General features: G+C 38.5%; 1 protein-coding gene across 1 annotated transcript; it reads right to left on the reverse strand.

Annotated features, from left to right (window-relative positions):
• Window positions 1-2,445: 2,445 nt before the first annotated feature.
• Window positions 2,446-22,252, reverse strand: SGCB (sarcoglycan beta). The gene is made up of 6 exons (XM_032497323.1): window positions 22,172-22,252; window positions 15,919-16,128; window positions 10,421-10,606; window positions 9,584-9,775; window positions 9,138-9,269; window positions 2,446-5,589 (listed from the first exon to the last, which is right to left on the reverse strand). The coding sequence occupies exons 1-6, from the start codon at window positions 22,214-22,216 to the stop codon at window positions 5,386-5,388; spliced, it is 969 nt and encodes a 322-aa protein (XP_032353214.1). The 5' UTR covers window positions 22,217-22,252; the 3' UTR covers window positions 2,446-5,385.
• Between the last annotated feature and the right edge of the window lie 18 nt (window positions 22,253-22,270).

A 22,270-nucleotide genomic window follows, 5' to 3' on the forward strand; every position in this document is an offset into this window, starting at 1 on the left:
TAATGACTAGAACTACAAGCTTTGTCTTTGTGGCTTTTGTGACTTTTCAAATCCTTTTGAAATCATTTAGACATATGCAACATTAAAAAATGGATTATAAAAAGGATGCTCTGCCTAGGACCCATGAAGATATAATAAGATACAGAAACTCAAGTAACTTTTTTCACCAAAGATCCTTGAGAAGCACTTAAAAGCTTTAAAACAAGTATCTATAAAGCACAAAAAGTAATTTAAAAAGAAAATCGAAAGGATAACTTTTGTGATGTGTTTTAATTAAACCAAGTTCCATTAAAAAAACCAATGTGCATACAAATAACCACATTATTCAGCATGTAGGTTTACAATAAACCGTCCCTTGCTTTCTGTTCTAATGGCACCACTCTGGTCCTCATCACTACTCTGCAGTACTAGGATGGTCTATTTTCCAGCCACTGCCTCTTGACTTTCCTTCTTGATTCATCCAGGTTTCAAAGGGTTACTTCCCCACAGTACTCTTCTCCTCACATCATCCCCCCATTTAAAATTCTCCTAGGGCTCCTGTAGTCCAAATCCCTCAGGCTGGCACTCCAGGTTTGCATTACTTACCTAACTTTATGAACTAGTTTTAAAAGTACATGTGGAGCAAATACAAGATGCGGCTTCTGTACCTCAGTATATATATATGTAGATCTCATGCAAAAATGAGCTTTTAGTTCACTCCAATTCCAAGCCCAATGCCTTTTCCTCCCCTCAGTCCAAATCCTACATATATCCTTCCAGATCCATCACAGACCCTATGGCCTGAAGACCCTTTTTCCTGCTTTGGCCTCTATTTGCACCTTATGTCTTCAGAAATCTTTCAGTGAATATTTATTAAATGAATGAATGAATGCATGTTTGTAACATTCAGTTTGACAGAACATTAATACTATCCCACATTGTTATTGCTTTGCTTTGTGTCTTTTTTAAACACCTCAAAAGACTAAGCTCCCAGAGGGTAAGAGCCATGTATAGATAGATAAAATTTCCCCCCATGTTTTATATTTTTAATAGTCCTCAGTCTGTCATTATATATATATGGCTCCATCACCTCTCTCTCTCTCTCTCTCTCTCATCTCATCTCATCTATGTATTTTCCCCCATGTTTTCTGTTTTCAATAGTCTGCAGTCTGTCATCAGGCTACACTCTGCTTGGATAAATGAATGATGGAGTGAATGAAATTTACCATGTAACTTTTAAAACTTTGGTTTCATACAAGGTCAATTCTCCCATGTTTTGAAGGGCATCTAAATTCAGGTACGTGTGATCATGAACTGCAAAGGTGCCCTACACCATGGAGGAGTGACTTATCTTTAAAGTGTGCCTTTCATGCAATATCAGAAATTGAATTAATTTGTATAGTCAGAAAGATATTTGTTATTATATTCAAAGCTGCAGTCATTATATATACATACAATTATATAGCAAGCTAATGGAACATCAGCAACAAAACAGTTATCATCCACAGGCATATTTCAAAATTGAACAGAAACATGTGGTTGAAAAATACTTCTTAAGGAGACTTAAGTTAAAGATTTTCATTGACCTGATTCTTTCTATGAAGAGATTTATCTATAATTAATAGATGTGAGTTCAAAACAACTAGATAAGGATACTCATATCTTAAAGTGAAAAGTATTAATTTGTAAAGAAAAAAAATATATATACACACTACACACAAACATATGTATTAGGTAAGGAACACCCGAGAACTTCAGAAAAATCTTCTGAGGAAACTGGAGATAATTAGGTGAAATGTTAAATCTTTAAATAGATATATTCGAGCTGAAGTATGAGGAAGCAGTTAGGAACACTGGGCGTGTGTGTGTCAGACAGCGAGACAGGGAGAAGGCAGTATCAAAAACAGAAAGTAGAAAGGAAATGAAAGTCCATTCTTACATAAAACAAAGAGAAGTTAAAACAATTAGAAGTCAAAAACCCAAAGAGGCTAGTTTTGCTAAGATGTAGAAAGAACACAATAGGAACACTGTTCCTAAGGCATACCTTTGGTCCTCCAGGAGTTTTCAAATGGGTCTCTCTCTGAATCAGCCAGGTGGGGATTTTAGACCTGAGCCTTTGAGGCTCCACCCATCCGCCCTGGAGCCTGCCCTGTAATAAAACTTCAACCCCTTCATCTCCAGACTCTGGCCTCTTGCCCTGGTGACAGCAGTGACAGTGACACAGAGTGTGGTATACAATTCTGGGCATACTAGGGGGAAAGCCGCCGGAGAGAGGCATCCTGCAGTGCACGGAGGGCAAGACTTTCCAGACTGGGACTGCACAGCTTCTAATTCCGAGCTCTAGGATTCCAGAGACATTACATAAATTCTGGTAGTGTCCAAATTCTCAAGCTAAATTTACATTCAGCACGTTTATATGATTAAGCAGAAACCTGGAATATTTTAACAATTAAAAAATTAACAGCAAACAATTTACAGAATCTTTATTGTTAACAGAGGTCATTAATAGTTACTACAAACTGAATTAACTGAAAGTCAAATCAGTAACTTGAAACAAATTTATAGGTTTATTTTTGTACAGCATAATTTGTAATCTTCACCCCCTCAACACTTTAAAAAAGATTACTAAAATTATCAGCATTTTAATGGTCTCCGTTTTCTGTCAAATTTAGCACCACAACATTCTCACTCTCTTAAAAAAAACCCCTCAAAACTAGGTAGAGCTTCTATCTTTCATTCAAAACTATCACACACAATTTATTTTGTTTTTTCATAATGCAAAAAGAATACAAAAAGTATATTTTCAAATATTACAGACCATACATAGACAGTCCTGTGTGTTGTTTTGCATTTTTCCCATCTGCCCATTAGACAGCCTCTAAAATACCTTGCTTTTATTTCACTTGTCCCCCTTATTATCGCAATCTACCTCCAAAGTGTGGTAGTCACTCAAACAAGCACGTGTCTGCCCTGCTCTCCTGGGTGCCTGTCTTTGTCCTCCACCTCCTCCCGGTCTGCTGCCTGCCATGTCAGCACTCGATGCAGGGGAGGAATCAGCAGAAAGAGGAAAAGTTAACATTTCAGTTTAGAGAAAAATACCATCTGATGGTGAAAATGAACAGCTGAGGCTTTACTGTAATGCAAAATAGGTCACAGGTGAAATGGACTTGTTTGTTCTTGTTCTGTTTCAGTGAAAAAGCAAAGGCTACCTGTAAAGTGTCCTAAAATACTATACCTGTTACCTTAACAATCAGTTCTTTAAAAACATTAAAATATCCTCTCATGTCAAAAGCACTTAATGGAGATGTATCAAAAGCAAGTTTCTCAGAGGAGCAAAAATAGATTATTTCGTGAATCACATTCAATAAATAATACTTTGTAACACAGTATTCTGTGGTTTTTGTAAAAATATTTTATCTAAACAAACTTTCAAAACAAATCTAAATAGAGCAGACAAGTAATGAGTGTAAAATTTACAAATACACTGAGTATCTGAATGAAAATTCCAATGGATTTTCTCTGAGTATCATTCAGATATTAAGTGGTTCTGAACATCACTACAACTAATAACAACCAGAAGTCACAAATTTCACTCTCTCTTTTTTCTTGACTTAAAAACTGCACTCAGTATTGGAAGTTAGTCAACCTCTACTTTAGGATAGTTTCATGACTATTCATAATCTCTAAGGTATTTGGTTTTTCTATCAGAGAGAACTGTGGCAATATTGAATGCAAATTGTTTTTTGTATTGATTTTTTATCTACATGGTTCAAAGTGACCAGGACAGAATATTGTTACACTTGAATGCAGACTGGGGCCTATGATTTATCACTATTGCCTACTTTACACCACACTACTTTGAGGTCTCTATTCCTGATGCTGTGTATGTCTTAATAATACCAAAGAGTTCCTTTCAAGTCAGATATAAAATACATTGCAAATCAACTGGCTTGAGGTTGTAAATCATTACAATGGGTGGTGATGTTAGGAGCAGAGATTAATTCTCATACTTACATAAAATTCCTTATATTATTTCCTGCATTAGCACCATTTAGTCCAGTGCTTCCTGACTTTTTTCAAGGTATGGCATAGATAGAAAAGGGTATTATCTATATGGCAAGCTAGGGGAAACGCACCAGTCATTCCCGGCCAGCAGGACTTGCCCGGAGCATGGCCTCCCCAACTCCCCACTGTACTTTCCTGAGGGTGGAGGGTACACATATCTTGGCAACCCTTTTACCCATTCAGGTACCCCAGTTGGGAAAAGCAGGTAACCCACAACTAGGCCAATTTGACCTCTCTATATTATTTTGGAACTGGCTGGAGATAGTTTAAAACCTGACAGTGATTGGTCATTTTTTTGACAAGAGATTGATTTATTTTCTCTTAACTAAAGTAAGCATACCTGTTTTGTTTGAGCCTTATCTGCTTAGGTAAGTTTGAATTAGTCTTTATTCATCTTTCTAGAGTTTTAAATGATTAAAACTTCAGTGCAGACAGAGAAAAAGATGCAGTATTTAGAAATAGGTACATCTAGGTTTGAACCATACCTGAATTCCAATCCTAACTTTGCTCTTTCCTCTGTGACATTAGGCAAGTTTCTTAACTTCCCTGATCCTCAGTTTCCTAATGGGTAAAACTGGGACAGTAAGACCTGCTTACAGAGTTGTGGTGAGATTAGAGACACTGCATGTGCAATGCCTAGGACAATGCTGGGCAGTGTGGGATGCTCAACCAATGACGGCTCTCATCATTATTTAACAGCTAAAGCTGAGATGCTGCTTAAATTTCTACCACATTATGAACACAATATTCATCAATATTTAACGAGTAAACATTCTATTAGAGTATTTTCTTCTTGGTGCAAAACTAAGGAACCGTAGTTTCTTACCACCTCCCAGATGTGAAGTTCTTTAATGACTTCACTTGCATGCGAGAATATGGCTGAAAGTTAATGCACTAAAAATCTCTTTCCTCTTAGAAGCCAAAAGACAGAGCATGTAACGTTTATTGACGGTGTACCTTTAAACATCCGGAGTGGGTCTATCCCCATTAGTTACCAAAGCTTACTCAGAGTGAGTCTAAACAGTTGCTTCAGCCCTTTAACCTTTAGACAAGGAATAGTGGAATTTTAAAAACACTGCTTTAAAGATCAGTTTTGATTGTGTTCCTTCTCAATTATTTTAGAGAACTGCAAAATGAAGATCAGTGCAACTTAATGAAATGTATTAGATTTAGGCTCTCTGAGAATATTTTAAACATGGAGATTACACAATACATACAGCAGTGCTCTGCAGACAAAATAATTACAAGTTATCACAAACTCTGTAAAAACATGATTTGCATGCCCACCCTTAAAAAAAAGTCAAGTCAAAATGTGAGGGTACTGAGACCTCTCGGGGTCTTCTAACGAGTGTCTCCGCAGGGGCTGTCTGCAGTTTGGCACCCCATGTTCTGGCCTGTCACCTGCACTTTGAAGAGGGTTCCGTCAGCGCACACGCAGAGCTTGTAGCGCACCCAGTCCCCTCCGGCCGGCGGGTCTCCGCTGGAGGAGCTAGGGAGGCGGGCTGGGCTGACCATCACAGTGCCATTTAGGATGATGCTGTTTTCCTGTTAAGCGAATAAGCATATGGTTTATTTACATCCACATGTAGGGACAGAAAAAATTAATAAACAAAACTTTCGAGAATATTAGCAAGAACAGAAGGCACTAAGACGTTATACAGTCATGACCAAAACAACAAAGAAAACAAAACCAATCAAGATTCAACTAGTGACCTCTTAGTAATTGTTCATAATGTCTATCAATACACTTGTTAACACAATTTATTTCTCAATTAGTTAAAAATTATATCAAAATTTCTAAGTGCATAATAAGCCTGATGCTGATAGAGTCTCAGATGATATTCACTTGTTACTTCCTAAGAGAGTTTTAACAAAGTTACTGACTGAACAGTTTCTCACAAGACTGTTATCCTCTGACAGAAAATTTTAACTTCCAATGTTTTTTTGCAACACTGTAAATGAAGATTTAAGCCATATAATTTTAAAGACTAGGCACTCAAAGAAAACTGCCTGGAGGTTCTCATCTTCAAGGCCACTTTCCTAGGAACACTCTCGTATTGCAGATCCTTTCTTTTTTGGAACTCCTAAACCTCTCTCTCTCTTCTGTCCTTTTCTTCTCTTTATTCATTCAGCAAATAATCATTAAATGTCTCCTCTGTGTTAGATACTATTCAAGGTGCTGAGGATACAGCAGTCAACAGACAGGTAAGGTCCAAGTCCTTGTTATTTTACTGGAGAGGGGCAGATAATACACACCTGAACAAGCAAAACAAGCAGGACATTATCTGAGAAAAGCAAGTCAGGGTAGGTAGAGAGAGTGACCAGGGAGGGGTTCTACTTTACAGAGGATGGTCGAGGAAGGCTTCTCTGATAAGGTCAGTCCGATGGTAACTGGATGACGTGAAGGAGTCAGGCATGTGGGTAATTGGGCAGAGGAAACATGTGCAAAGGCCCCAAGGTGAAGACGTGACTGGGGTTCCAGGAACAGATAGGAGGCCAGTGTGGCTGAAAAAGAGACTGAGAGAGTCAACTTGTGGGCAATGAGTCAAAGAAATAACTAGGGGCCAGACGTGTAAGGCCAGGGAATGGACTTTGGAAACCATCTGGAGGGTTCTGAATAGGGAAGGGACATGATCTTTTATAAAGGATCACTCTGGCTCCTGTATAGAGAGCTGAACACAGGGGTGAAAGAGGAAGCAGGAAGGCCACTTAGGAGGCGATTCTGGCAGTGCAGGCAGGAGATGACCCTGGTTTACACCATGGCAGTGGTGGTGGAGGTGATGAGAATCAGCCAGACTAAACGTCTTCTGAAGGTAGAGCCTGAGGGCTCTGCTGATGGACTAATGGGTACCGCTTAACAAGACGGGAGCACTGGAAAGAAGTGCACATTTGGGGGGGGGGATATGAAGACTTCAGACTTGTTAGGTTAGAGATGCCTATTAGATACTGAAGTAGCGAAAGTAACAAGGCAGTTGGATATGTGACCCTTAGCTCAGAGGAGAGATTAAAGCAGGAGTTCCAAATTCGAGAGTCATCAGCTTATAGAGGGTATTTAAAGCAATGAGAGAAAGTTGGTTAGGAAGTAATGGAAAGGTCTAATTGACTAGCGATAGTATATGGAATTTTCAAATTTCATTCTGATGCTGCCATCTTGTGGTCATTTAATTTTATTTTCTTTAAATTGCTAATGCAGTTTTTCTAAAAAAATTGAATTATAGCTAATTTACAATATTGTGTTAGTTTCAGGTGCACAGCAAAGTGATTCAATTATATATATATATTTCAGATTATTTTCCATTATAGGTTATTACGAGATATTGCACATAGTTCTCCGTGCTATACAGTAAATCCTTGTTGCTTATCTATTTTATACATAGTAATATCTGTTAATCCCAAACGTCTAATTTATCCTTCCCCTCTTTCCCCTATGATAACCATAAGTTTGTTTTCTATGTCTGTGAGTCTGTTTCTGTTTTGTAAATAGATTCATTTGTATTATTTTTTAGATTCCACATATAAGTGATATATAACACTTGTCTTAGCATTTTAAAAAGAAGTTTAATAAAATTCTTTCTAATGATTAACTATACAATTAAAAAACAAACTCCGATATTAACTGAATTATAAAGCTAATTATCTTTTCGATACTGGCTTCTTTTTCTTTAACTGTAGAGAAACTGGTATGTGTCTGTGTATTTCAAAGTATTTAATTTAATTTTTTAAATTTGTTTTTTGGGGGGAGAGGTAATTAGGTTTACTTAGTTATTTATTTTTAGGGGAGGTACTGGGGGATTGAACCCAGGACCTTGTATATGCTAAGCATGTGCCCTACCAGTTGAGCTATACCCTTCCCCTATTTCAAAGTATTTTAACATTGTCATATTAATAACAGGTAGAATTTTCAGGTAGAAAAAAACTAAAAGACTTAGGTAACTCGCTAATGGCTATAAAGAAATCAGTCACATTTCTTGCTTCTTTGAGTTTATGGTGCCAAGAACAACAGTGCCATGGAGACGATTCCTCAACAGTATTACTCTCTCAGAGGAATGTCTTCCTTCTATAATATATGCAGAAAATACTCAGCATTGTGATTGAGATTCCAGTAGGAATCACATTTTATGTTCATATTTATTATTTAGAGATTGGAACACATTCTTCAGGAAGAAAAGATATTTATGAAAGTGAGAAAAGTTAATTAAAAAAAAATTTTCCCCCCCGAAAAGTATGATGAAAATTTTTAAAAGGAAAGGATTATGTTTTAAGTCCTTAGGTTTAAGTTTACTTTTGTCTGTAATGCTTGGTAAAACAAATTTAGTTAGCTATAGTTAGGTAACACATAGCAGGTGCCCAAAGACATTTTGAATAACTATGCTTTGACCAGAATTTTGAGCAGGATAAAATGTTTTTGGACTTTTGGCTCCCTTATACTAAATATGTTACTTCTTAGAGTTCAGATATAATCTGTGAAGCACAAAGAAAAATTCACTTTTCAACAAGTATAATAAAGGCAAAATCTTTTTCCTTTATAACCAATAATAGATGTACAAATAAAAATAATTTTACATATTTGCTAATTGATTTTCATATCACTGAATATAAAACCCAAGAAGATATGAAAAATCTTTAACTGAAAAAATCCATCAACTGCAGGGCATGGATACTCACACTGATCTCCCAGAATTCTCCCTTGGAAGCTTTTTGTTTGTTTTTTGTTTATTTTTTTGCCTCTTAAAATAATACAGGCATCATTATGCCAAAAAAAAAAAAAAAAACAACAACCCAGGAAAGTTTAGAAAACAACAGGCAAACAGAAATAAAATGAAAATCATCTGTTACCCTGCTACCCATAACGAATCATTGATGACATTTTGGCATACCCTTCCAGGTTTTTACAAACATACATATAATCTGAAAAATAAAAATGAGATATATCACAGATTGTTTTATAACTTTCTTTCATGTCATAATCCATTCTGAACATCAGTCCATCTCAAAAAATATACATTATCATTTTTCATAATTGTATACTTTCCACATACAGATTTATGTACCCAATAAATTAATAATTCTCTTAAACTCTTAAAAATACTCACAGCCTTTAACTCCACATTACCACCCATGTGAAATTCAATGGTTTTGCCCATAATGAATACTCCTTCATTTCCTCGCACAATAGCACGGCCATCAACTTTTATGTTTAAATCACTAGTAGCATTGCTGGTAATCTGAAAATTGAAAAAAAAGTAGTGATGAAGAGTTTCTAAGTTAAAGTGATAATTACTATAGAGATAGAGGAACAGGAGTTTCAACCACAACATATGAGAGGCAAGTGTTTTCATTCATGTTTTATAGATGTTGAAATAGAGGTGATTTGGTAATGATCACATATAGTAGTTAGTGACAAATCTAGAACTAATCCCTTCCACAGTTCTGGAGTTCTTTCTTTCACAGCATTATATTAGTAAAACTACCCCCCTATACTTTGTAACTTTAGACAATTGTCCTCTTTCATTAATAAAACAAACAAAATAGATCATACCCTTTCAGTAGATGCTTTCTGAACATTCAAACTTTTCACTCCACTTGGCAAGTGAAACTCATGAGTTTCATAGTCTGTGCTGAATAAGATATTTTGAGTCCTTGGGTCGAAAAACTGCATACCAATGTCGCTTGTAATAGAAGTCTTGTTCTTTTCTACACTGAGCTTTGTTGTCCCTTGCTGAAAAACAATCTTCAGAAAGACACTTTATCATGAATATGTTTTTGAAGAAGACTGTATCCAAAATTTACCAAGAACATTATTTAAAAAGTTCTATAAAAACAGACTAACTTCAAATAATTTTAACTACCTCTCTCTGACAGTCTCCATTCTCTTGGGAGAAGAGTTCTTTAAAACGAGGGCTTACGTACTTATTTGCTATGGTGCTCAGCAGAACTAGACGGTCGCAGAGCACAGGGACCAGGCCTAAAGTGGGCAGGAGTGGTGAGGATGCCTCCTTGAGGTTCTGGTCAGTTGAAAACCGATGTTACAGTAGCCACATGGCGGGGGCTGTCACTGACTAGACTGGCGTATTCTCTTCCAGAATCCCAGAAAGCAGAGGGTATTCTAACCTGGGAAGGTTTCCTCCATTAGAAACTCAGAAGTTTACTCAGAAAAGAGTAAATCATGTATTCTTACAGTAATTATATCTATCACAGAAAATGCTACCATGGAACAAAATCTAGAATGTTAAGAAAATATCTAACACTAATAGATTAGAAGACCAACAACATTATCAAATATATTTATGAATTTTCTCTAAAGGAAAATATCCACTTCCAATAATCAACGCTAGATTTTTACAAAGACTTTTTCTCTTACAGCCTGGTCACTTACAGGCTGGTTGTTGCCAGTGATGACCAGATTTTCGTTTCGCCTTCCTCCTACTGTGCTCTTATAAAGAGGATGTATAACTCCCATGTCAGACACTTGCTTAAACCGAAGCAGACCACTGTCATGAAACTCCATGCTGTCACAGCCATTTGGTCCAATGCGAATCACAGCCCAGATGACAAGTGTTATCTAAAAAGAAATCAAGCACACATTTAACATAATTGGAAAACAAACAGAAAAGATAATTGTCAAAGGATTAAACTCCCCAAAATGTTTCATCAGTGAGATGAACACAACAACTGGTTTTCCACTTATAAACAAAACCAATTTCACTTTTATCATGGTTTTACTCGCAAATAGCTAAGAGTAAAACAGTGCTAAAGGGTCTGTAATTTAAAAAGAGCAGTTTCTATTTCTTCTACCTCTTCTATATCTCGTCCAGGAACAACCACTTTCAACAATTTTGGCTATTTTGTCTAGAATTTATCTTCATATTACTAAATAGTATGTGTATAGTATTCCTTCACTGACCAATTTTAGGTTCTATCTATTACCTTCCTGTTTTAGCAAAAGAGAATTTTAGCTCATTTATATTTCTTCTTCCCCAACTCCAATCTCAAGTTCTGGTTAAATCCATTTTCAGCATTATGACGATATAAATACTGTTCACTTCGAAGTCAAATACTGTACTACGATGGCAATTCCTTTCTTGTACTTTGTGTCTTTCTGAGTTTAATGTTTACTTTTCTTTCATTTGCATAGTTTCTTTGAAAATCAGACTAAATCTTCTCAAAATCTCCAACATTTCTGTAAAATGTCTCTCAATAAAATGTTCTAAAAGCCCAAACCTCCCAGAAAATTTATTAGTTCTACTTTTCTTTCTAGGAAGTCTCTCTGGAAACCCCATCTTCTTGCTCCTATCTGGGCTCTCACCCCTGGGTCCGCTGCACAGCTGTGATCATGAACTTTCCCTTCACTTTCAGGCTGGAACTTCCTTTTGTCTATCTCCTGTGCTGGATACTCAGTTTCCTGTATCCTTGGCTTCAACTTTCTTGGTTTAGTACTTTCCATGGCTTCCTTAGAAAGAATGTATGTGAAGTAAATATTTTTGAGAGTGTGCATGGCTAAAAAAAATGTCTCTATAGTCCCTCACATTTGACTGATAGTTTAGTACACATTTCTAGATTTGAAGTTATTTTCTCTCTGAATTTTGAAGGCCCTGGCTTTCTTGCCGTCTAGTTTCCAGCACTGTTTTTGAGAGGTCTGATGCCACTCTGATTTTATATTCTTTATACATAGCCTGTTTTTTCGTTTCTGGAAGACTTTAGAATCTTCTCTTTATTCCTGTCTTTTAAGTTTCACAGTGATAGCCTTGGTATGAGTCTTTCTTACGCATACGCTGGACCCAGAGTGGTAGTTTTCAACCTGTTCTAGGAAGCTTTCTTGATTTATTTATTTGATAACTTTTCCCCCAGTGTGTTCTCTTTCTAAAACTCCTATTAACAGAATGTTACAGTTCCAGGATTGATTCTTTAATTTTGTTGAACATAGTGGTTTTATCTTCCAATATCTATGTATCTATGCATCCATCCATCCATGTGTGTGTATTTCTATGAGTTCTTCCATATTCTTTAATTGTTCCTCTTTAATGGCATGCTATCCTTGTTTAATGGCTGCAATATCCTCTTCCTTCTCTGAAGATACTGACTTTGGTGTGTGTTTGTTTGTTTTAAAGTTTCCTGTCATTTGCTGCGTTTTCTCCATTTCCCTGAATCCCACTTTCCCCATGGTTTGGGTATTTTTGGTCTCAGTCATTTCCCAATTCTGGGAGCTTTCCATAAAAATCTATTAATCCCTGGAGGCTCCATGTTCATATTTAACAGAGTGGTTATAAAAAAATCCATAGAAAGTTCTGTGTGGAATGGGGCTTATGACTGACAGCCTTCACAGTGGGGAGATTAGGTGGCTTTTTCACGGGGACCTGTCAATTGTCAATATCTTCAGGTCTTGTCTTTGTGTTCTTCAGTTTCTGCCGAGAAGGCTATTTTATCTCTTGCCCAGAAGATACAAGACTGGTGCCAGGGAGCTGGAGGTGGAGGATGAGGCTAATGGGGCCTCAATGTTCAGGATTCAGAATTCAGACTTCCTGCTTTCAGTGTGGAAACCCATCCCTACCTCTCTGGGCAACGTCCTCAGCCAGAAGGAGTTTCCTCTGGTTTGGTGTGGGGTTACCAGCTGCCTGACTGCTGGCTGGAAGGGGAGGGAGGCTGAGGATCTCAGGCTCCTTCCACGGATTTTTCAAACAAGCTCTCTGTTCTCAGTTCCCAACTCACTCCTGCTTTTCAAGGGACTTGTACTTCCAGTTCCTGAGGCTTTTCAGGATTCTGCAAGGCATTTCCACCAACGCACCCTGCAAACCCCTCCCCAACACGCAGTTCCTCTTCCCTGGTAAGTTATTTGCCATTCCTCCTCCTCCTTTTTGTCTGCATATATTATGGTGTAGGATTTTGGTTGCCTCCAACTTTCTTCCAAGATATTTCTGTTTCTTGACATTGTCACCTTAGGATGAGTTTTTAGAGAGGAGGGGGATGAAAATGTCTTCGTTTTGCCATCTTAACCATAACTTTCCGATAAAATAAATTCAGAACATGGCTCCTAGTAAAGTTATCTGCAATATCAGCTCTTTTTGATTTAAGTGAATTAGACACAAATGTTTTGGATGTACATAAAATTCAAAGGACTGGTTTGAGAGTATTAGAAGTAAAAAATACAGTAAGTGGAATCACTTTAGAATTGCTGTATCCACATTCACACTCAGTCTTAGGTACACCAATAGTCACTCTCTGAAAATACCTACCCACAGTGCCAGACTGGCTCAGATTTAACCCTCAGTAGTTACAACCTTGGATTAAATGTCTTCTTCTTTAAGAAATCAAGTGTCTTTGGAAAAGGCAGCCCACCAGGCCCTCGCACCTTAGTGTAAACCAGTCTACCCCAGATCCTTTCACTCTTTGACAACAGATTTAAGACTACAATATATAACCCTTTACCGCCATCCAAGGTTTACAGTTTTAAAGTTGAGCGGAGGAGTCAAGAGTAAATTTGGGAAAAGTTGAATGAAATCAGGAAGGATTATATTTTTAGGAGAGGTGAAGGCAATAAAATCATCTTGGCAAAAAGGTCTCTTCTATTGAGTGACTCTACCCTTTTAAAAGTTAAGTCTTTTAGAGGAAAGAATCTGTGAACAATTTTTCTAAATAAAACTAATACATGGCAATATTAGCATACTAGGTTTTCATATGGAAAATGTTCATTAAAATTCAGTAAGACATAAAACAATGAAGTTTGCAGCATCGAGTGACTCTTCTTTTCATGAACAATTTCTCTGTGGCATGCAATGCTGTTTGATAGCATTTTACCCATGGTAGAACTTCTTTTAAAACTGGAATCAATTCTCTCAAATCCTTTTTTATTAACTAAGTTTACATAATAGTCTAAATCCTTTGTTGTCATTTCAATAGTCTTCCCAGCATCTCCACCAGGAGTAGATTCCATCTCAAGAAATCACTTTCTTTGCTCATCTGTAAGAAGCAACTCCTTACCCTTTAAAGTTTTATCATGAAATTGATGCACTTTAGCCACATCTTCAGGCTCAATTTCTAATTCTACCTCTCTTGCTATTTCCCCCACATCTGCCGTTACTTCCTCCACTGAAGTCTTGAACCCCTCAAAGTCATCTGAGGGTTGCAATCAACCTTTCAAACTCTTGTTAATATTGATATATTGACCTCTTCCCATGAGTCACACATGTTCTTCATGGCATCCAGAATGGAGAATCCTTTCCAGAAGGTTTTCGATTGCTCAGATCCATCAGATCCACTATCCCAGATCCACTATCTCTAGCAGCTGTAGCCTTACACAATGTATTTCTTAACTAATAAGACCCGAAAGTTGAAATGATTCCTTGATCTACGGGCTGCAGAATGATGTTGTGTGAGCACGCATGAAAACACTAATCTCACTGTACATCTCCATCAGAGCTCTTGGGTCACCAATGCATTGTCAATGAGCAATAATATTTTGAAAGAAATTTTTTTTTCTGAGTAGTAGGTTTAAAATAAACAATGTTGTAAACAGAAATGCTATCATCCAGACTTTGCTGGTATATTTATAGACAGCACAGACAGAGTAGACTTAGCATAATTCTTAAGGGCCTTAGGATTTTCTAAACGGTAAATGGGCACTGGATTCAACTTAAAGTCACCAACTGCACTTGCCCCTAACAAGAGTCCACCTGTCCTCTGAAGCTTTGAAGCCAGGCATTGACTTCTCCTCTCTACCTATGAAAGTCCTAGATGGCATCTTCTTCTAATATAAAGCTGTTTTGGCTGCACTGAAAATCTGTAGTTTAGTGAAGACACCTTACTGATGATCTCAGCTAGGTCTGGATAACTTGCTGCAGCTTCTACATCAGCATGTGCTGCTTCTCCTGGCACTTTTATGTTATGGTGATGGTCCTTTTTTTTTTTCTTAAACCTCAGGAACCAACCTCTGTTAGCTTCAAATTTCTGCAGCTTCCCCATCTCTCTCAGCCTTCATAGAATTAAAGAGAGGAAGGGCCTTGCTCTGGATCAGGTTTTGACTTAAGGGATTGTTGTAGCTGGTTTGATCTACCCAGACCACTAAAACTTTCTCCATACCAGCAATAAGGCTGATTTGCTTTCCTGTCATTCATTTATTCCCTTGAGTAGTACTTTTAACTTCCATTAAGAATGTTGCCTTTGCATTCACAGCTTAGCTAAACGTTTGGTGTAAGAGGCCTGGGTTTCAGCCTGTCACCTTTCACATGCCTTCCTCACTAAGCTTAATCGTTTTTAGTTTTTGATTTAAAGTGAGACACCTGCAACTCCTCCTTTCACTCGAACACGCAGAGGCCATTGCAGGGTTATTAACTGGTCTAATTTCAGTATTGTCGTGTCTCAGGGAATAGGGAGGCCCAAGGAGAGGGAAAGTAATGGGAATGGCCAGTTGGTGGAGCAGTCAGAACATACATTTATCCATCAAGTTTGCTCATCTCATATGGGCGTGGTTAGTGGCAACCAAAAACAATTACAATAGTAACAGTCAAGATCACTGATCCAAGATCACAATAACAAATATAACAATAATGAAAAAATTTGAAATATTGTGAGAATTACCAAACTGTAACATGGAGACCAAAGTGAGCAAATGCTGTTGGAAAAATGGCGCCAACAGACTTGCTCAATGCAGCAGGGTTGCCACAGACCTTCAATTTGTAAAAAAAAAAAAAAAGAAAGAAAAAGCAGTATCTGCAGAATGTAATAAAGCTAAGTGCAATAAAACAAGGTTTGTCTGCATAGAAAAGCATAAACAGGGTCCCAAAAGAAATTATAGAAACAGAGTCCATGATTTCACTAAAAAAAAAGATGAAAAATTCCCCATGGTAATTAAGAAAAGAATATTCTGTACTATATACTCACAATTAAATTGATGACAGCCAGGATAAACAGAAGGATAATTACACAGATGGCTAAATTGCCCTTTCTCCCTCTCAGTCCGGTTTTATGCAGGCGATCCTCATCAATTGGAATATATCCAGCTTTAAAGTTACTATTGTGCTCTTTATTGACGTTCCTTCTCTCAACAGCCTTCTCACGCATGGACTTCTTTACAGGACCATTGGAACTTTGCTAAAAACAAAATACAACACAATGGAAGAGCCACACCCTCTCTTTTTGATGGATTTACTTATTAATTACAAATTGATAACCAAAGAGAGCTAAATTGGTTAGTGATATATTTCCACTAATAAACCTTAGGTCAAGTCACGATGAGCTGCAGCCTCCGAGTAAGGACATTACTGTGCTGAGAAGGGTGGTGGAGAAGAACCTTCAGTATGACTATTTGATAACCTATTTCCACTGTCTGCTTTGAACAGTCTTACTGTCAGTGAAGTGAACAGCTAGCTCATTTGGAGGAAGAGTTGACACAAACATTCTACAGTAGGTCATCTTGTTTTTACTAGTGATTTGTTTAATTACACATACTTTCTCATTACATGAAAAGAATTCAGAAAGGCTGACACATTTTGTTATTCATCACTCCAATTGACTAAAGCTAATGTTATCCTAGACCAGCAGTTTTCAACGTACGGGCTGGGGAGCCCTGGAGGGGTTCTCAAACCCTTTCAGGTGTCTGGAGGATGAAAACTATTTTCAAAATAACACTAAAATGTTACTTTCCTTTTTTATTCTCATTTCATGAATGTACAATTGACCCTTTTACAATACAGGTTTGAACTGTGCAGGTCCACTTTTACTTGGGTTTTTCCCAATAAATAGATTGGAAAACTTCTGGGAGATATGCAATTTGAAAAAACTTGCAGATGATCTGCATAGCCTAGAAATATTGAAAAAATTAAGAAAAACTTAGGTATGATATGAATGCATAAAATATATGCAGGTATTAGCTATCCTTACATAGGCATAAGGTGAGTGACATTTAATATAAAATTAGTAATATGTTCATTTTCTTACTGTTTTATAACTTTGCTTTCACAGAGACACATTACCGTACAGTATGCCTCTCTCTGGTAACTGGAGAAACTACATGTCAGCCTATCATCACTGGCAAGTGATTTTAAAAAATGCAGCGTTTCCAATACTGTATCATGAACATGACTGTAATGAAGTTTTTGTAATGATTCATTCACTAGTGTATAGGCTAGGCTACTGGGAAGCAATGGTATTGATTACACTAGGCTACCATAAAGCAATCCTATTGCTGCTTCTCTGTTATCAATGCATGAATACCTGTAATTAAATATGAACTTCTTTTTCCTATTATCTTTTCATTTTTGATGACTAGTGTTAGTAACATATATAACATCTACTGTGTCTTGTATAAGACAATATTGATGTAGGTACTAACAGACAATTCATCTTGTAAACAAAGTAAACTTACGTAATACAATGCAGTACTTTTCCTTATGATTTTCTTAGTAACATCTTCTTTTCTCTAGTTTACTTTATTGTAAGAATACAGTATATAACACATATATTGTCTAAAATATGTGGTAAGGCTTCCGGTTGACAGCAGGCTATCAGTAGTTAAAAGTTATATGTGGATTTTCGACTGCATGGTGGTTCGGCACCTCTAACCCTGGGGCTATTCAAGAGTCAACTATACAGTGGAGCTTCCAGAGGCTACAGGACTATATGTGATAACATCACTGTTCTAACAGCTAATAGAATGTGTGCTTGTGTATTCCCATGTTTAAAAAATTTCTCAGTTTTAACTCCTAACATGGTAAATATCAATGGATATAACCCACATAAACAAAAACTCTTTGGGATCCTCAGAAATTTTTAAGAGTACAAAGAGAACCTGAGATCAAAAAGTTTGAGAACCTCCTATTTAGACTATGGTTGAGCGACATTTTAGGTAATAATATGGCACATCTTGAACACAAAAGGAATGGGTAGAAGTGGATACTGCCCAACGTCCATATTTTTTAGAGCTCTGAGGAAATTCCTATTAAATAGGCATTTATTCAGCACTTTATGCTTAAACACTAACACTATAAATAGGAATGAAAAAGAAATAGAGGAAAAGATCCTTATCCTCTAGGTATTACAAATGTGATTTGGGCACATGAAATAATTAGCAATGCAATATTCTGTAGTTCATGGAAGAAGAGACAGTATGGCTTGGAGTTGTTGGGGAAACCAAAAGGAGTAGGTGGGTCAGATCTGGCAATGTAGGAGAATCAAGTTGGAAAAGCAGTGAAAGTTTTTGGATAGCTGGGTGCCAATTCTAGTCTTTTTATCTGTTTATTTGGGAGTCACTAGAGGTCTCTGAACGTGGATGACAGATGTTCCAGGATGCTTGATGTGTGGGCATTTGTAGAAGACACGGGAAAGAAGAACACCAGCCAGCAGGCTGTTGGGGATATCGTAGTAACAGAGATTTGAGGTAATGAGGGCTTAAACTAAGGTGGGATGAAAAAGGAGAGATTAAAAATACACTTCAAGAAAAGAGTTAACTGAATTTGTAGCCAGGTTCAAAAAAATCCCTCATGTTTACTGAATGGTGACTACACAAACACGGGGACTGATGCAGGGAGAAGATTTTACACATGCTGCATTTGAGCTGAATGAGAAACAACCACGTGCCTCAAAGGCAACAGGAAGGATGGGCTGGGATATTACATCAGTCAGGACTAGAGACACAGATTTGACAGTTCACAGTTTACTGTGAAAATCAGTATAGAGGGAAGAGAACAAAGAGCCAAAGATGCAGTCCTGGAAAACTTTAAATGTGCAGAAACAGTGGAAAATTAGAAATACAATGAATGACGCAAGAAAACTAAGAATGTGCAGTGTTGCTGAACTTGATTTGTCAAGAAGTGCCTCTGTGACTTTCAAAGATGAGCTGAGTAGCAAATTGGTAAGGAAATAGTCCCCTAAAGATGCCAGCATGTATATATTTATTTTTGAGTCCAGAAGGAGAAAATTGGAAAGAGAGATGACTGTAGCTAGAGAATGACGTACTGTCAGAGGAAAACTGTGCGTTTTGTTGTTGTTGTTAGTAATTCTCTCTCCTTTCCCCCTGTCCCCACCAAACCGGGGAAAGACTTGGATGTTTTATGGCAGAGGAAAGATGCCAAGGGGGGCAAAGATCAATATCTCAGGGTTGGGCAGGATAATGAGGGAAACAAGGCCCTTTAAGAGGCAGGAAAGAGAGTGATACAAGGTACAGGAGAAAAGATAGTCTTAAAGTGAACAGTCTTCACTGAAACAGTTCACATCAAGAAGAGAAAACATTCTTTTTGCTGGGGATGTAAAAGGCAAGGTCATCTGCCAAGAATGAGTGCAGAGGGGAATTGGAATCTTATCATGGTTGCAGGGATGACAGGCTGGTTGAGGGCTTACGGAAAATGGAAAAAGATAGGAGTAATTGTGAGTAGGTTGGCAGATAAAAATGTTTAAACTCCAGAAGGCAGTAAGAAAGGCTCCATAGAAGATAATTCAACCTACTCAACAGATTTTTATCACAAAACAGGTTACTGAATACAGCTGTGCAAGTTGTGTATCTGCATGAGGCACAAATCTAAGAGGGTGCATTGACACTGCAGATATGTTAGAGTTGAATATGCAACTCTTTGATAGTTTTTTGGCCAAAGGCAGTAAAATACCTTAAAGGAAGTGTGCTTTAATTTTTAGACACACTATGTGCTTATGACAGTGCTTACAGATAGGCATTTTAAAAGTCTTAACCCAAAGTTCACATGTAAGCCTACATAAAAGAGACCTCAGACGAATTCTACTCTTGCCTGCCAATTCATGTACATGACTATATTTAACTTGATGCAGTTATCATTTATTGAGGCAATACTAAATGCCAAATACCGCAGACTACCAAGATGAGCACGACATAGCACCTACCCTCAACGAACTTACTTACAGGCCAGGAGAGCAGGAAGACAGGGTCACTAACAACTGCAGTTCGACATGCTAAGTGCTGTAGTAGAACAATGCATACAGTAATGAAAGAGTGCCTAAGAGGAATGCCACTCTACTCAGTCAGCAGAGGCACCAGATGAAGGTTTTTAAGAAAAGTTGAGGTTTCAGTTGAATCTTGAGGGATAAGTAGGAATTAGCCAAGTAAAGTGCAGAGAAAGGCATTCCAGGCAGAGGGAATGGCATGTTAACTCTGAGCACAAGTCATCTCTGTGTGGACTAATTTTGGTAGTTTTATGTGGATGGTGAGGAGGATGAGTATAGAAATGGGGCAAAAACTGAAGTGAGAAATGTGGTTAGGGGCCAGTAAATGAGTGGACATAAGGACTACGTCAAGAAGGATGGACTTTATGCTGAAGGCAATGGAGAACTACTGAAGATTTAAAATAGGTTAGTGATACAATCAGATTTGCATTATAGCAAAGTCAAACCATAAAGAGATGAAAAGGACTAGAAGAGTTTAGAGATGAAGATATCAACAGCAGGTGATCCTAACAGTCCAAATGAGGGCTTGACTGAGCTTTGGAGTGCAGATGAAGATCGGGGAGAGGCCTTAAGTGGTTGAACTGACAGGACCTCGTGATTGACTGGAGGTGAGTGTGACACAGGGGGATCTAAGATGACTCCCAAGTAGGACCTGCTACATACTTCGTGGGATCTGTAGCAAAAAAGAAAATGTGGGGCTCTTTGTTCAAATATCAGGTCTGGTACAACAGAGCATTAAACGAAACGCATGTCCCTTCTGAGCTCCCTTAAGCTGGCCCTACTCCTAAATTTGTGGTGAGGTTAACCAAGTGAATGGATGGTTGTAGCCCTTTTAATGGTGAATATGACGCAATCCGGTTTTGAACATTTCTGAGTTTGGGATGCTTGTGGAAAATTTAGTTAAGTTCAGGCTGGGGACATAAATGCCTAACTCTGAAGTGGAGATTGAGGGATGGATCAGATTACCCAGTCTATGTATAAAGCAAGAATAGCTCAGTGGAACCTCAAGAGAATCAATAGGTGATGGAGATGAAAAAAAAAAAAAACAATGGACAATTTTAATCTCAACAACTGCAAGAAACATTGTCTCCTTTCAATTTCACTCCTCCCTTTAGATTTTATTTTATTGTTAGGATCTGCAGCATGCCTACTGTCTTTAGCTGATTTGTCTGCATGTGGCAGTTTGACTTTAAGCTTTGAAGGCAGATGTCATGCCTTCTATTTCTTACATCCCTTAGAATGACTATTCCAGTGATATCTATCTACTAGGTCTCTAAAAGCAGTTATTTACTTAAGGAAATCGTTCCAGAAAAGATTTTCTGGAAACAGAATGTTGGCAGCTTAACTCTTATTTACTTTTTCAACAATGCTGAAGAATGAGACTTTTTCAAAGAAACTGTTACACCACGTTTTTTCTTTTTTTTGGGGGGGGGAATAACAGTTAAGAGAAAGTGACTATTAAAATAATTTTTATTATAACAAATCACTCTAGTAACTATAGGTATATATATGTGTGTGTAAAGTATATGTATGCATATATATATATGGCTTGCTTTTTGGAAGAAAACAGCCTTTTAAACTATTCTAAGTTACAAGTTTCCAATGCAGATCAGGAAATACTTGATAAAGCATTTAAAAAAAATGATTTTAAACCAACTGGATAGGAGACAGTTATATAGTCTTAGTCTTGGTGACTAAGTCTCCAAAAGCCAAAGCAGGAGGAGAAACCTGGATGTCTGCATTTGGGGATGGCAGAAACAAGAAGTGGCCGCAAGCTGACACCCAGGCAACAGCTGACAATTTCTTGGCCCATGTCAGGGGAGGCTCGCGGCTCCGGGGTTGAGGTTATTTTTACTCGCATCTTCGCTGGCCACGGAGCAGGGCATGTCCCCGGCACGTTCTGACGCAGGCTCCGGGCTGCCACCGCCGCCTCCCGGTCCCGCAGGACAGCGACCCCTCCTCACCCGCCGAGGGACAGCCAGGCCAGACCGAGGGCCGCGGCCCGCTCCCCCTCCCCCTCCCCAAAGCCCCTGCCCGGGGTCCCGCCCGGCCTTTGCCAGCATCCCGGGCGGCGGACAGCTCCTCCCGCCCCGCCACGCCCCGCGGAGCTCGGCCCCGGCCCGCCCTCGCGCCCCGGTCCCCGCCCGCCGGCCGTACGGCGGGCCCCACCGGCAGGACCCCGTCCTCCCCGACCCTCCAGTGCCCGGCCGCAGTGGGGCTCACAGACCTGCTCGGCCGCCGCAGCCGCCGCCGCCGCCGCCGCTGCCGCCATCTTCCCGCGCCCGCCGCCGCCGCCGCCACCGCCCTCCCCGCCGCGGCCGCACCC

Source organism: Camelus ferus, chromosome 2, assembly GCF_009834535.1.
Source record: "Camelus ferus isolate YT-003-E chromosome 2, BCGSAC_Cfer_1.0, whole genome shotgun sequence".
Classification (NCBI taxonomy): domain Eukaryota; kingdom Metazoa; phylum Chordata; class Mammalia; order Artiodactyla; family Camelidae; genus Camelus; species Camelus ferus.

Coding starts and splice junctions, on each gene's coding strand:
- SGCB (XM_032497323.1), bottom strand. CDS start 22,216: ATGGCGGCAGCGGCGGCGGCGGCGGCGGCTGCGGCGGCCGAGCAG. Junction 16,129..22,171: donor CGGCTGCGGCGGCCGAGCAG/GTCTGTGAGCCC, acceptor TTTTGTTTTTAG/CAAAGTTCCAATGGTCCTGT. Junction 10,607..15,918: donor TGGCTGTCATCAATTTAATT/GTGAGTATATAG, acceptor ATTTCTTTTTAG/ATAACACTTGTCATCTGGGC.